Genomic DNA, 15,232 nt, shown 5'->3' on the forward strand with positions numbered 1-15,232 from the left:
CAGAATATAAGCAGGACATTTAATGAAGCTCAAAAGATACTTTCCTCCAAAAACAACAGGAAGGAACTGGAAAACCTCTGAAGTTACAGAAAGTTCAGTTTTACAAATATGTTTGAAAAACAAAGATCTTTATTCAACATTTTTTTTAAAACATTAAATGCACAAAACCAAAGACTGCCGAAACGAAGATGTTCAGAAAGAACAGACATCACCAAAGTTATATTAATTTGAAGATATATCAGCTATTAAAAGCCCAGTTATTAGCTCATATGCAATCTGAATTATTGCTTTTAAATAAATGGTTACACTAAGGAATGGTCTGTCTGTCTGTCTGTCTGTCTGCTCTTCTTCTCTGTTCTTGCCATCTTCCCTTAAGTTTGTTTGATGAGATGAATGACAACCACATTCTCTAAGAGTCCGCTGTAAGAGATCTCCCTCAGAATACAAAACCAAGTACCAAGTACACTATTGTCTTAGGAAAACCACAAGAGTTCTAACACTCTGGGACAAAGGTCCCCAAACCTCGACACGGACATGGAGAACACAACACATATACAAAACTGCAGCCAGAGACACCTGGAACAGATGCTACAAGCTAGATCCTGCTTCGTGTCTGAGCATTCTCGGTCCCTGGCTGTGCAGAGCTTTTGTTTTAGAAGCATGAAGGTGACATGGTCACAGTAATTATGGTCAGCAGAAAATATTTTCTGAAGAGGAGAAAAACAAAAGGAATAGTCACCTCCCATGAAGAGTACAATGAAAATACACATGGCCTGAGGAAGCCCTAAACATTCACCTTACGTTAAAAATATTTTTTAAAGTCTCACAAGGAATGAGATATCTGAAAATAAAATATCTAAAAAAAAAAAGAAAAAAAATCACAAGGAGTAACTAGAACATGAGATATAAAAAGTAGTAGAGATCACAATTATTGCTATGTACATATTGCTATAGCTCTTTCTTTCGGTATTATGGTAAAAATAGGAGATGCTGTAACATTTCATCTCCAGATCTCTAGAAACCTTAATAAATATATAGTTTATAGAAACCACAACCTTACTGAAATGTCCCTTATATTCAATTGAAAGTAAAGTTAAAACCTTGATCTAGCACTTTATTCTAAGACATCAAAATCTCTTATGAAGTTTTATCCCAATTCTAAAAAAAAAAAAAAAAAAAAAAAAAAAAAAAAAAGTTGAATTCAAGACATTAAAGTCATATACATGGTATCTGACCTGAAATTATAGTAGCATTGAACATATTAAAAATATCTAAGCATCATATATGAAATCTGAGCTATTAACATAAACTGAATTTATGTACACTCTTAAACATTTAGGAAAGGCATTTATTATATAAAATATACTTTACATTCAAAATTGTGTGTTTTCACAAAGCAGTTGTCAGCCTACAGGTAGAAGATCAAATGGCAATAAAAATTATCATATTGCAACCAATATTTGAAATTACCTTAAAAATACCACAAGGACTTAAAAACACAGCAAGCAACTATTCAATCTGCAGCAATTACATGAAACAGCTAGAGCCACAGTCTGAGTATTGATGAGACAGTACAATACGGACACATAGCAACCATAAGGACATTTTGCTAACAACTTTAAGTTTTTGCTAGCTAACACAGAATCCCTTTAAGTCGTGTTTTTTTTGGCGTGGTGCCAGAGGCCGTGCGGAGACTGGATTCAAGGAGTTGCTTGTTGGTAGGTTCACAGCATGGAGCGTTCAGCATCCTCAAGTAGACTGTACACTTAAAACGTGGGCTTGTTCATGTATTCTTCCATCGTCTGAAAGAGAACAGTGACTAAGAGCAATATTCCCTTCAAGCCACAGGCATTAGCAGCCCATGATTTGCCTTTCATTCTTTTTGCTTTATTTTGCAAGACTGAAAAAGAAAATTCAAAAACATACATAGATATAAACGTTTGCATTCTGCTGAAGGCGATTGCAAGTTTGAATGTCGTTTGTCTACCTCTACGCCTGCTTGGACATGTATCACTTTTCATTGAGAAAGGGCTAAGCTTGATCAGGAAGTGGATGTTTGGGAAGAGAGATGTCAGAGTAACAAGTGTGGAGACATCACTACTGATTTAAAGTTCATGTGTCTAAAACGGTTGTGAGGACCACACACAGGCATGTGTGGCCTAGAGAAGCCCAAGTATACAACATAACATATATGTTGTCTTCAATACTGTGTAGGAACCTCTCCATTCAACTTACAACCCAATCGAGGGGATAAACATCTCATGATTCTTCTGCCATGTTTTTAGAAGAGAGTTTCTCCGAAGTATCCAGACCCTCTTTCAGTTACCACATTCGCCAGTAAGCCCCAAAGTTTTCCTGTCCTGTCTTCATCATTTCTTTTAAGTGTTTGAGTTTGTACCTCCCAGTTACAAGTCAAATTCCACGATGGTACTGCTAACTCCCTCCTAATCAACAGATACATACGGGAAAAGCCATGTCCCAGGTTATATCAACAAGGGCAAGATAACACAGCAAGTTATCCTTAGACAATACCTTAAGTCACTGTGAATCGCTGTCAACTTGCTTAGCAACCCATGCTTAAATATCCACCCCAACATGTGTGCCACCTTTGAACGTTCCAGGAAAGAATGGCAGCGTGGGCCAAAGAGATCAAAGTTAGTGGCCAACAAGATTGTCTAGAGCAGGTCAACCTGTGGGTCATGACCCTCACAAGGATCACACAGCAGATAGCCTGTATAGCATATATTTGTATGACTCATAACAGTAGCAAGATTACAGTAGTGAAGTAGCAACAAAATAATTTTATGGCTGAGGCATCACCACAACATTAGGGACTGTGTTAAAGAGTCACAGCATTAGAAAGATTGGGAACCACTGATCTAGAGGATCCCCAAGTCAGAAACTCAGGGTTTCTAACTGCTTCCTGTGTCTCTTTAGAATTCCAGTATAACACTGATGAAATTATTTACGCTTAGTCAGCCACACTTCCTCCAAAGCTTGTCAGCCTCCTAACTGAGCACTGGCCCAGAAAGGCCCATACCCCAGGGCATCTCATACCCCAGGGCATCTGCTCAGAGTCTCTTCTTGAATATTCCATTCTTTTCTTTTAACTTGACTGGGGTGTCAAAACCGGCCCACAGCCTAGGCAGGTTTTGTAGGGCTTATTGAACGTATCCCCATTTAGAAAGATCCAAAACAAATCAAGTCTAAAATTCATTTAGATTAAGAGATGACAGCACATTATCAACATTAAAAGATGACAAAATCTAGAAGAATAACATGCTCTATTTGCTAGATACTCCAATCTTATATATTTGATAGCTATATAGTCATTGCAGTTAAAATGCCTTACTTTTGCAAATTTGACTAAAATGAATTCACTATATGAACACATTGCCTGGCCCTATCGGGCTATTTGTCCTTTGATGAGATGGACAAAGGACATGAAGGGGACACCTCACAGACTCTAGGGTCCACTGGGCTCTGGTTATCTGCCCTGAGTTAGTTAGCATGAGGTGACGCAGGGCCTGAACCCTGCCCTAACCTGCCCTGTCTGAGTCCTGCTCTCACTCCGGGAGCATGAGGAGGCAATGTAAGGGTTTGTTGCTTTCTTAAACTTGCCACTAAAAAGGCTTGGAACTGACTTAAAACTGGAACAGTGTCAAATCTTTGTCCTCCCACGCCTTCATGAGAGTCCGCCTAGAGTCAGATCTTGGGACCCACGCTATGGTGGTACACATTTGCACCTGATAAACAGCTACTTTCTACTGCTCTATAATTTTGGTTTATGCTTTGAAGGTTGAAATATGGGGGCTCCTCATGCATCCACGCGTGTGTGTCTATTGCTTGAACTTCATTTGACCTTCCCCTCTTGATAGGGTATTGTCTGTAAAGATAGCCACTAAAGGCTGCCCCCATCGGGTAATCTTGAGAATTACAAAATCTTGAGTCTTTGTTAACTTTATCAGACCACCCACATCGCAGCTACTCTCTCCCATATAAATCGCCCTCAAGCAATTAGACTTTCTGGATTAGCAACATCTAACCTGAAAACACACTCAGACTAAGCTTTGAGCACCTGGAGACTATTGGGTCTTCTTAGTAAATATGTGAAAATAACTTTGGTTTTCCTCCCCTGTCCTAAGAAAGCTTTACTAGGTGTAATCGCAGGGTAGAGGGTCCTTAAGAGCTACTTCAGGGTTTTTAGTTGTTCTAAAGCAATGTTTCTCAACTGTGGGTCATGACCCCTTTAGAGGTCGCATATCAGATATCCTGCATATCAGATATTTAAATTATGATTCATAACGGTCAAAAAATTATAGTTATGAAGTACTAACAAAATAACTTATTTTATGGCCGGGGGATGGGGGAGTCACCATAACATGAGAAACTGTATTTAAAGGTCACAGCATTAAGGAAGGTTGAGAGCCATTGTTCGAAAGAGAAGACAATGTTATCATGGCCTTTCTCAGCCTCTAGTAACTTCTAGTGCTTATTAGACCACATTTGTTCTCAGAGGTCAAGAAATAAAGGGGCAATCTTTCTCCTTTATACAATCTTAACATTTTCTCCTATACATTTCGTACTTCCTAGAGCAGAACATACATGCAAAGTCAACTTCTCAACAGCGCCCCAGCCCCCCAAATGTTGCTTGACATCACTGGAAGGATACCAGAGCCATGAGGACACTAGTAACATTCTCATTTGGCCAACTCTGTTCATTGAACAAGTGACATTTAAGGACAGCCGGAACCTTGCCTACTCACTGGGCACAACGTTTAATCCATGGTCTCTGAGGAAACCTTTCACACTATCCATTCAACCACCAGGGACAGGAACAGACCAGTTAGTGCCTTAGTGTAAAAGGGCTCACTTCCTACAATGCCCGGGTCCCAGGATTTAAATGGATCTAGAAACACAGATTCACTGAAAGCTCATAAAAACCTGTTTCCTGCAGTTAGGGGACTTTGAAATAGCCTAGTTGTGCCTTGGCCTCAATTCATGAAACTTTAATTACTGAAGTGCCAAAGACCCTGGACCCCTTCTATAAGGAGCTTCCATCTTGAAGACCAAGAGGAGAGCCTGGGGATCAACCCTGACTTCCTACTCCCTGCTTTTCCACCCCAGCATAGTTTAATAAATGTTCCTTTGTGGAATTTCCAAACCACTGATTTCTTCAGTACCTCATAAAATCCCCCTTCTTATGGCATTTGAAAAAGTCAAGTAAGACTCAGGGAGGTCCAGTGCATTTCTTTGAAGGGACGACAACTCTGGCAATAAATGCATTGGCCTGACAAACACAGAGCTGCTTATGGGAGCCCACCCTTAGCTTCCTTCATTGGCACTCACCTGAGGATGGAGTCCCTCCACCGGCAGAAGTAAGTAATCAGCTCACAGTACTGCCAAGACAGGTGCTGGGAAATCATGCCTAATGTCTTATTAATTTAACCAGTCTCTTATTTCCAAATAGCAGGAAGAATGACTTTAGCACCAATTTTAAAAAGGTGCTTTATAATTCTTGAAATCCTCTTGACTCTTGACCTGTTATGAAAACAGGAAGATGGAAAAACCCACTGAGGCCAGGGGTGGTACATGACTGTCACCCCAGCAAATCGGGAGGCGGAGGCAGGAGAGTCGAGAGTTCAAACCCAGCCTTGGTTACATAGTAAGACTCTGTCTTGAAGAAAAAAAAAAAGGAAAGGAAAGAAAAGAAAAAGAAAAAAGAAAACAAACAAAAAAACAGTAGAGTAGAGAAAATGTCCCCTTTTTCACTGCCATTGATGGGGAGCTGAGACAGAATCTAGGTACCCACAAACCCGCTTGGTTTAGGACTGGTCAGAAGTACCTTAGTTTAGAAAGCAAGGGTTGGCTCTTTTTTTGACTGTTGTTGTAGAACTAATGTAGGTTACGTTCCCCTGTTTGGTCTGATTCAAATCTGGGATGCTTCTACAAAGAAAAGTCCCAGGATATTTATGAGCAACCAGAGTCAGGAGGAACACCAAGCGCGGGCTTCAGGACCCATTTATACCTCTGCAATCCGGCTACCAGTGCTCCCGATTTATTCATGCAAACAAGAACGCATAGACCTAAGGCCTTCCCAAGAGAAGTGGGAAATTTCAATTAAAATGACAAATGCCATCTTCGATAACACAGCTCTAATATGCCCAGCAAATGAAATAACTACGCGCTGGTCTTCTTCCTTCCCAGGGTAGAGCAGATATGTTAATGAAAGTCTTTTATACATCTCATAAAATTACATTTGCAAAGAATAGCACCAAGCATTTTATCCACTTCAGAGGGGAAGATATTTTCAGACCCAAAGTTCAGCCAAATAGGACAAGCAGGACCAGACCTCGAGGGTCCAAAGCTCTGTTTCATATTTATTAACTAAGAAAATGAGCAGAACATTTCACGGCAAGTCTCTATTCGCTCACTAAAAAAACAGGCTAACACCTAGTTAGAATCGCAGAATGTAAGCTAATACATGCAAATTGTTTAAAGTGGAAGCTATGCTCAAAACAAAATGTGGGCGCAGTCCTCACTGTTTTATATCTAGTGCTGAAATCACCCCAGGCATAGAAAACCATACTGACCTCTTGTAACATATCAGAGTCTTCAATGGCCTTGACTGCCGTTTTCTTGGATGTTTCTTGAATTTCTCCACCTATTATAAACTCATCAAGGATAAAATATGCCTTTTCAAAATTAAAGATAATATCCAGCTCACAGACCTGGTAAGAAAAAAAAAAGTTTTGATCAATTTGCAGTAGAATCAAGAAGGCATCTGCCACCATCTCCAGCTTTTCCAACACTGTCATTCAATTCAAGTGATATCCAAACACAAAATATCACGTGGCATTTCAAGGACACAAAGATGGGAGCAGAGAATTCTAGACCTTAGCAAAGGTAAAGGTAAACTCTATTAAAGTAGTACATGTCTTTAGATACTAGGATCTGTGGTGGTTCAAAAGAAAAATGTCCCCCATAGTCTCAAGTTGCACCTTTGGTCACCAGCAGGTGGCGCTTGTGGTGGTTATGGAACATTTGAGGTTACAGCCTTGCTAAAGGAAGCAGGTCAGCAGGAGCAGGCTTTGGGGTTTATAGCCTCATCCCTCTTCCAATTCACACTCTCCAGATCTCTACGTCCTGTGTGAGTCCGAGAGGTGATCCCTCAGTTTCTTGCTCCTGCCATGCTAGCTAGCATACCTCCCCTGCCTTTAATGAACTCCTCCTCTGGAACTAGAAATCAAAAGAAACTGCCCTCAATAAGTGCTTTGGGTCATAGTATTTCAGCACACTATGGGAAAGTTAACTAATGCAGTGTTTTTTGTTGTAACAGAAAATATGAGAATCGTTAGGGAGGGAGACCTCTAGGTGCTATGCTCACATGCACGAGCAGATGCTGGGTCCCTGCTGCTCTTTAAGCACAAGTCCAGGATCTCAATTCTCCTGCACTTGGTCTAATGATCTTGGCCGTCAGGCTAGTGAACTGCCAGTTTTTTAATATATCAAATTCACCCATTAAGGCTCCAAAAAACTCTTCCCGAAAGCCCTACTTCCTGGACTATGAGGTCAGCAGGTCTGGATCAGGTCTAAACACTTGTACTACTAGCAGATTCCCACATGATACTGAAGCTTCTAGTTAGCAAAACTGCACATTAACTTGGGGTCAAAGACCAACAGAGAGACTTGACAGGTCTCAATCACCAAGTAAAGTCATCCCCATAATCTGGATACTTCATCCCAAGAATGCTTCCACACTGTTCTTGCTGTCTTCCGCACTGCTCACTGAAAACTGACTCTTTGTGCACTCACACCCTACCTGCCCAACTGATGCTGCTCTCTTTAAACCATCTAGCTGAAAGTCCCCCATCCTCCTTCAAGCTCACCTCAGAAGCATCTGATGCCCTTGTAGATCTGCTTCTTTCTTTCCTTTTTTCTTTCTTTCTTTTTTCTTTCTTTCTTTCCTTCTTTCTTTCTCTCTTTCTCTCTTTATGAGATTTATTATGTATAACACTAGCTGTCTTCAGACACACCAGAAGAGTGCATCGAACTCCAGGACAGATGGTTGTGAGCTACCATGTGGCTTCTGGGAACTGAACTCAGGACCTCTGCAAGAGCAGTCAGTGCCCTTAACTGCTGAGCCATCTTTCTAGCCCCTGTCAATCTATTTCTTGATGACAAGATTTTCCTTGCTCACCTAAGCCTGGCTATGTCATTTAATGGTCCTCCTCTGACACTGACGATTCCTTCTCAGACCTTCTGGATGATTCTGTTTTGCTCCTCCCCCACTACCCGGTGTTTGATGGGTAAGTACTGGTGGATCAGGCAAGATAGCTCAAGGGATAAAAGTGCTTGCTGCCAATCCTGGGATTTGAGTTTGATCACCAAGACCCACAAGATGGAAGGAGAGAACCTATCCCCACAAGTTTTCCTCAGACCTCTGTACACATGCCCTAGCAAGCATACAATCCCCACCAAAATAAATGAATAGGTGTGATGTTTAAAAACACTTTTAAAAATAATTATTTATGGGATGCTTGGGACATATCAACTTGCAGAACAGCTAATGTGTCCTCCACATGAGGCTTTCTTACTGGCCATCCATCTTCTTTAATCTTGGCATTTTTCTGCACAGCTCCTTCTCTTTGCAATAAATACACATCCTCTTCTGGATGACCTCAGTGGGTCTCACGGTGAGAGCTCCCTTCTCTCATTCCCCTCCATCCAACTAATTCTGCCCTCTTGATTTGGTCCTCAATCCCTCTTGATTCTAGCATCCAAATGCAATGCTTCACATTCCTCTACTTCACAGCCGCTCTGGCCAGTAAACACCATTCTCTATCTACCCATCTTCCCCTGCTGACTACATGCCTACGTGGGCATTCTTCATTCTACATCACTGAGACCCAAATTGAGCTCTAGCTAACGCTTTCTTCCTTTACTCCCTAATTTTGCTTATTAGTTCATCTAATTCATGCAAGAGCTCATTAATTTCCCCACCTCCATTCATTCTTCTCGCCCTAACTAGTTTTAGGTCAACTTGACACAAGCCAGAGTCATAAGGAAGGAGGGATCTTCAATTGGGAAAATGCCTCAAGATTGGGCAAGCCTGTAGGGCATGTTCTTAAATACTGACTGATAGGTATGGTACCAGCCCATTGTAGGTAGTGCCATCCCTGGACTGAGGGTGCTGAGTTCTATAAGAAAGCAGGCTGAGCAAGCTTTGGGATACAATCCAGTAAGCAGCACCCCCTCATGGCCTCTGCATCAGTTTCTGCTTCCAGGTCCCTGCCCTGCTTGAGTTCCTGTCCTGACTTCCTTTGATGATGAATTATGATGTGGATGCCTTAGCCTAATAAATCCTTTCATCCCCAATTTTGTTTGGTCATTGTGTTTCATCACTGCAACAGTAACCGTAAGTAAGGCACCTCTTCTTCCCCTGGTCCTGACCATTACCTTGGTTACCAATCATATTGATTCTACCATCTAAATAAATGCCCAGCCTCCCATCTCTCCACTTCACAGCTGCAACCCCTCCCATCGGGTTTGCTGTGATGATCTTTTTAGGTAATCTCTTTGCCCGTCTAAGACCATAATCAGTCACCCTTTGTGAAAACGCTTCTCCCTTCTCCTTGTATGAGGTCTAGGATTCAAGATAGATTTTAATTCTCCCATGTGACACATTGCCAACCCCACCTCTCTGCTTTCCTGTGCCTGTCTTTATCACCTGCCATAGTCACACAAGCCACCAGCCACCATGTTTAATTATGCCCTTACCCTAGCACAGGCCAGAAAGAATTGAGCCATTCCTTCAAATCCCTTTCTTTTATGCTCTTACTGCAAAACCATATAAATTTCTCAATGCAAAAAGAATTTTTGCAATTCCCAATCTAAAAGACACAAAATGCAAACGCAAACTATAAAACCAGATGAGGTGGCACACACCTTTAACCCCAGCGCTTGGGAGGCAGAGGCAGGCGGATTTCTGAGTTCGAGACCAGCCTGGTCTACAGAGTGAGTTCCAGGACAGCCAAGGCTACACAGAGAAACTCTGTCTTGAAAAACCAAAACCGAAACCAAAAAAAAAAAAAAAAGGAAAAAAAAGGAAAAAAAAAAGAAAAGGGAAAAAAGAAAGAAATCAGTTACTAGAGGCCAGGAGAGGCAGAAGTCGGGGGTTAGAGTAACAACAGCAGAAAAATCTCAGCATTCCTGGCAGGTACAAACTAGAAATCCAAGCAGACAGGAGCCTTGGTAAGATGAACTATGAACAGAGCCCTGCCAGGTAACCTGACAAACATTCCTACAAATCCACTAGGAACCTCCCATGGCCCACTCAGAGCACACTCACCTGTCCCTCCCAACCTAAAGGTTTCTTCAATAGATATGGGACAATCTTCAATTCACTGCATCTAATTTCAAGGAATAAGGTAAGGAGGTATGCAGAGTCGGATACACACAACACACACCTTTACAGCAAATGTTGTGGGTGAGCAGGTACTTCGAATACGGCAACTCCAAAGTTCTAGTCGGCAGCCCAACTCCAGCTAAGCTTAAGTAGAGGTGACAATGTGCTGAACCGGGGCAAAGTCCAGGTTCTTTCGGTTATTACGGAAATATTTCTAAATTCTACCCTAAGGTCCTGTATACAAGTACATGCAGAACTGTGTGTGAAAGGGGTGTGTGTGTGTGTGTGTGTGTGTGTGTGTGTGTGTACATACCCATCAAGTGATATACATTTCATCCTCCTTCACAGTCTATGTAATAGCCAAGAAACCTTTCTTTGCCATTTCCCCATGTATATAGATTCTGGAATACAACTTAAAAATGACAAAGAAAAAAAAAAGACATTTTATTTCATACTTCCTATTTTTTGTTTGTTTGTTTGGTTTGTTTTACTACAGTATGGCTTAAAGCTCTTCTCTTACACAGAATACTTACGACTGTGGTACTATTTCTGACAGTTCATCAACTAAATCCTTTTGCGTAAAGTCCGAGAAGCATCTGCCCTTGAACTCCCCTTTGAGTAAATACATGAAGTTTCAAGTTACACAAAGGAAATTTCTCAGATAATAAGAAATACGACAGAGTTAGACTTGAAAACCAATTACAATGCAACATATGATGAACAATAATTGATACACTTTTCCTAACAACTGTCTTTACCCTCACAGTAGCCCATGTATTTAGCAGTGCAAATGTTTTTATCAGCATTTTAGTGTCATCTCCTCATCAGTAAGATGGAGATTCATGAAGGTCAGAAATCTTGGGTCTGGTTACTAAGTGAGCAGACACCAGAGTCAAGACAATTAATGCCCTTCCTCTCACAAAAGAAAAATTTCCTAGGTCAGATTCAAAAGCTTCCTGGGACAGAAGCATCCACCCACTCCAAATATATCAATCAAAATTCATGCTGCCATGCAGAATGGAAATACAGCAAATGTCTAAATCCCTTTATCTACTGTTGAGACCCCATGGTATTTCTTCTTAGCATCTATAAATTGGGGTTAATGCTACTTACTGAAGATTGAAAGATTAACTGCCCAATCCTTGATAATCTCCTTAGAATTGAAAGGCACTATAAAATACATCACTCAAATTAGGAAACAGAGATTTTGATCTATCTGTCTCCAAAATACAGTATGTTCAAGGTATAACTTTCCCCCCCTGTATAATATAAGGGCAGGATTCAAAGAAATCTTCGGTATTAGCACGAGAGAAAAATAAATCCAGAGAAGTATCGTGTTTCTGAGATGATGTCAATGAGGATTGGTCCCAGAAACTATTGGTCGTCACTGTTAATTAGTAAGAATTAAACACCTATTGGGCATAGAGCCCTCAAGTGCTCTCAGCTTAATGAAAAATTCACCGAATGTTTTAGTGAATTAAAATTTTGATTCATGACAAAGATAGAGCTTCTAGGGGTGTGCCAGAATTGGATGGAGAATCAATGCTAGAGACACAGGGGATTACTCTGAACCTCTCTGGGCCTAGATACTGGTGGAGAGGCCTTGAAATTCTTTTAAGAAATTATATGGTCCGAAATATCAGGTTGAATTTCAGATAAGCACGGAGAGATCAAACTCAGCCTCAAGTCACATGAGTGCAGTTGGTTTAAACCACAGAAACAGCAGGTCAAACCCAGAGTCCAGAAATGAGGAAGAGAGAGAATCGTACACAAAAGCTCAGACTTCAAGAAACACCTTCAGGCCCTTGGAAAAAGGCCCAGCTGCAGTTCATTTCAAAAGAGCCAGAAATGTCAGGATTCATTAGAATAAAAGAAAATGTAAAGTTAAACAATCCCATGTTTTAAAATATGCTATTATATATGCACTGCTTTGAAAGAAAAAAAAACGTATTGAGGCAGGAAGTCATGGTGCTACTTTCTTATTATTCCTGAATATTGACAACAACTGAGGGAGAAAATTCATTTAGAAGCCTGCCCAATGCTAGTTATTGTGAAGCCTGTTGAAAAAAAAAAAGGAAAAGCTGGGTGTGGTAGCATACGCCTTTAATCCCACAAGAGGCAGGAGGATCTGAGTTCAAGATCAGCCTAATCTACAAAGTGACTTCTAGGACTGCCAAGGCTATACAGAGAGACCCTGTCTTAGAAACTACTCCCACTGTTCCAAAGAAAAATGCTGTCTGTTCAGTTTCAGAGAAAGAAGACTATTCAGGTATTAAAAACAAGGACATCATGAATTTTGCAGCCAAATGAATGGAACTAGAAAATATCATCCTGAGTGAGGTAACCCAGACCCAAGATGACATGTACTCACTATATGTACTCCTGATATGTGAATATTAGCCATAAAGTATAGAATACCCATGATACACCCCACAGACCCAAAGAAGTTAAACGAAGGAAGGCCCAAGTGTGAATGAAAGAGTCCCATTTAGAAGGGGGAATAAAATAGTCATGGGAGACAGAGGGAGGGAAGTACTTGGGTGGGAGAGGGGTGGGGAGGGGAAAAGAGGGGCTGGATTAGGATCAAGTGTGGAAAGAGACAGGAGAGGCCCAGAGGGCCAGGAGAATGAATGGAAATATGAAACCGGCAGGGGTGGGGAGTTGGGAAGCATTTTTAGGACATGCCAGAGACCTGGCATGGGGGAGGCTCCCAGGAGTCCCTGCAGGTGACCTTAGCTGAAATGCACAGCAGTGGGGACATGGCACCTCCGGTAGCCAGGCAGGACCCCCAGTATTGGCACAAAAACACCAACCCATCCAGAAAACTTTCCACCCAAACTTTGTCCTGTCTACAAGAAATGCAGCGAATGGCCAACCAATAACTGGTCCAACTTGAGACCCATCCCATGGGCAAGCAGCAGTCCCTGACACTATTAATGATACTCTGTTATGCTTACAGGCAGGAACATGTTGTCCTGTGAGAGGCTCCACCCAGCAGCTGACTCAAACAGATACAGATACCCACAGCCAAACATTGGATAAAGAACAAGGACTCGCATGGAAGAGTTGGGGTAAGGACTAAAGGCCCTGAAGAGGATGGGGAACCCCATAGAAAGACCAACAGAGTCAACTAACCTGGACTCCTTCGAAGCTCTCAGAGACTGAGCCACCAATCAAAGAGCATACACAAACTAGACAGAGGTCCCCTGCATGTTTGTAGCAGAGCTCCCTTGTCCTGCCTCAACAGGAGAGGAAGTACCCAATCCTGCAGAGAGTTGATACACCAGGGTAGGGAGATACGGGGGGGAGGGTGGGGGGGTGTGCACCCTCTCAGAGGCAAAAGGAAAGGGGAGTGGAGGAGGGACTCTATGGAAGGGGATCAGGAGAGAGGGACAGCATTTAGGATGTAAATAAATAAATAGATAATTAATTAATTAATTACAGATAAGTATGTAGAAAGCATAAAACTCCCAAAATCAAAAGGAAAAAAAAAAGAATCTTCTGGAAGCAATTCTCCCAACATCACTTGATAAACATCCATGGCCACAGATGTGAGGATACTGCTAGAGAGACATTTCCAAGCTCTGATGGCTTTCTTTCCTGCAACAGTGCCTATTCTATTGGTGTCTGGTCCACATTTGTTAAAAATCTGGCCCAGAGGTACTAACGTGTGGTGAGTTGTGGGCAGGGGTCAAAGGTTATGACCTCAGGGAAGGGCCAGGTTTGCACTGCACCTGCTCTTGCACCCAGTGGGATGCTCTAAGCTACTGCATCACCTGGAGTTGCAGGTAAGGACAGCAGTACAAAGGAAAGAACTCAGCAAAGGTGAGGAGTGGTCTGGTTATCGCTGTCCCGAAAGCTTGCATTAGAGCCTCAGAGGTGTGGAGGTTTTTGGTGGTGAGGAGTAATGTCCCACTTAGGTCTATGATTTATAAAAAACAACAACAACAAAAAGGTATTTACCAACAGGCCAAGCAGAGAAGCAAAGAAGGGTGTAAGGATAGAAATGGCCAATAAGAAGCTAAAAGTAAAACCTAAATCAAGTACATCAACTACATTAGTACGCTACTGGTTTTGTGTCAACTTGACACAAGTTAGAGTCATCAGAGACAAAGGAGCCTCAGTTGAGGAAATGCCTCCATGATATCCAGTTGTAAGGCTTTTTTTTTTTTTTTTTTTTTTTTTTTTTTTTTTGTGCAGCTAGTAATCAATGGGGAAGGGCCCAGCCCATTGTTGGTATTGCTATCCCTGGGCTGGAAGAACTGGCTGAGCAAGCCAGAGCATCAGCTCCTGCCTCCAGGGTCATGTCCTGTGTGAGGTCCTGCCCTGACTTCCTTCAATAATGAACAGCAATATGTACATGCAAGGCTACTAAACCCTTTGCTCTCCAATTTGGTTTTTAGGTCATAGTGTGTCATTGCAGCAATCGAAACCCTAAGACTGCTAGTGAGATGGAAATGAAGGAGATGAGCTTTAAGTTTAAATTGAAGAGTCGGGTAGGTTCTAGCAACAGGCAAAGAAAGGCAAGAGTCCAATCCTTCGCACTGAAGGATTCTCAGAAATGGCAAATCCTAACCACCAGACACAGCAGCTTTGCAAAGGATGGGCATAGCATTTGGCCGAAGAAGGCCAGGGAAGATCATCAAAGAAGAGTCACTTGGCAATAGATTCTTAGAGAAAGAATCCAGACACATTGGAAAAAGAGGCACAGCATTTAAAAGATGAGATGAGGAGGGAAAATCAGGGGAGGAGGAAAATCAAGGTGGGGTCTCCCGATACAGCAGAAAGCAATGTCATAGGAAAAAAACGGGGGGGGGGGGGGGG

At 41.8% G+C, this 15,232-nt stretch overlaps 1 protein-coding gene across 2 annotated transcripts in view; it reads right to left on the bottom strand.

The window, feature by feature from the left end:
- Positions 1-1,060: 1,060 nt before the first annotated feature.
- The window catches only part of Ap1s3 (adaptor related protein complex 1 subunit sigma 3), a 59,400-nt gene continuing 45,228 nt past the window's right edge, over positions 1,061-15,232 (bottom strand). Inside the window, exons 4-6 of one of the 2 annotated variants that reach the window (XR_004117950.1) lie at positions 6,594-6,731; positions 5,350-5,541; positions 1,328-1,802 (exon numbers count right to left, since the gene is read on the bottom strand). Coding sequence is in view for 1 of the 2 variants with exons in the window: in XM_031368134.1 (XP_031223994.1) it covers positions 1,767-1,802; positions 6,594-6,731 (174 nt within the window). In the remaining variant the exon portion in view is untranslated. Of the gene's footprint in view, positions 1,803-5,349; positions 5,542-6,593; positions 6,732-15,232 lie in introns of both variants that reach the window. The other variant, XM_031368134.1, reaches the window with a different exon arrangement.

Source organism: Mastomys coucha, unplaced genomic scaffold (genome assembly GCF_008632895.1).
Source record: "Mastomys coucha isolate ucsf_1 unplaced genomic scaffold, UCSF_Mcou_1 pScaffold14, whole genome shotgun sequence".
Classification (NCBI taxonomy): Eukaryota; Metazoa; Chordata; class Mammalia; order Rodentia; family Muridae; genus Mastomys; species Mastomys coucha.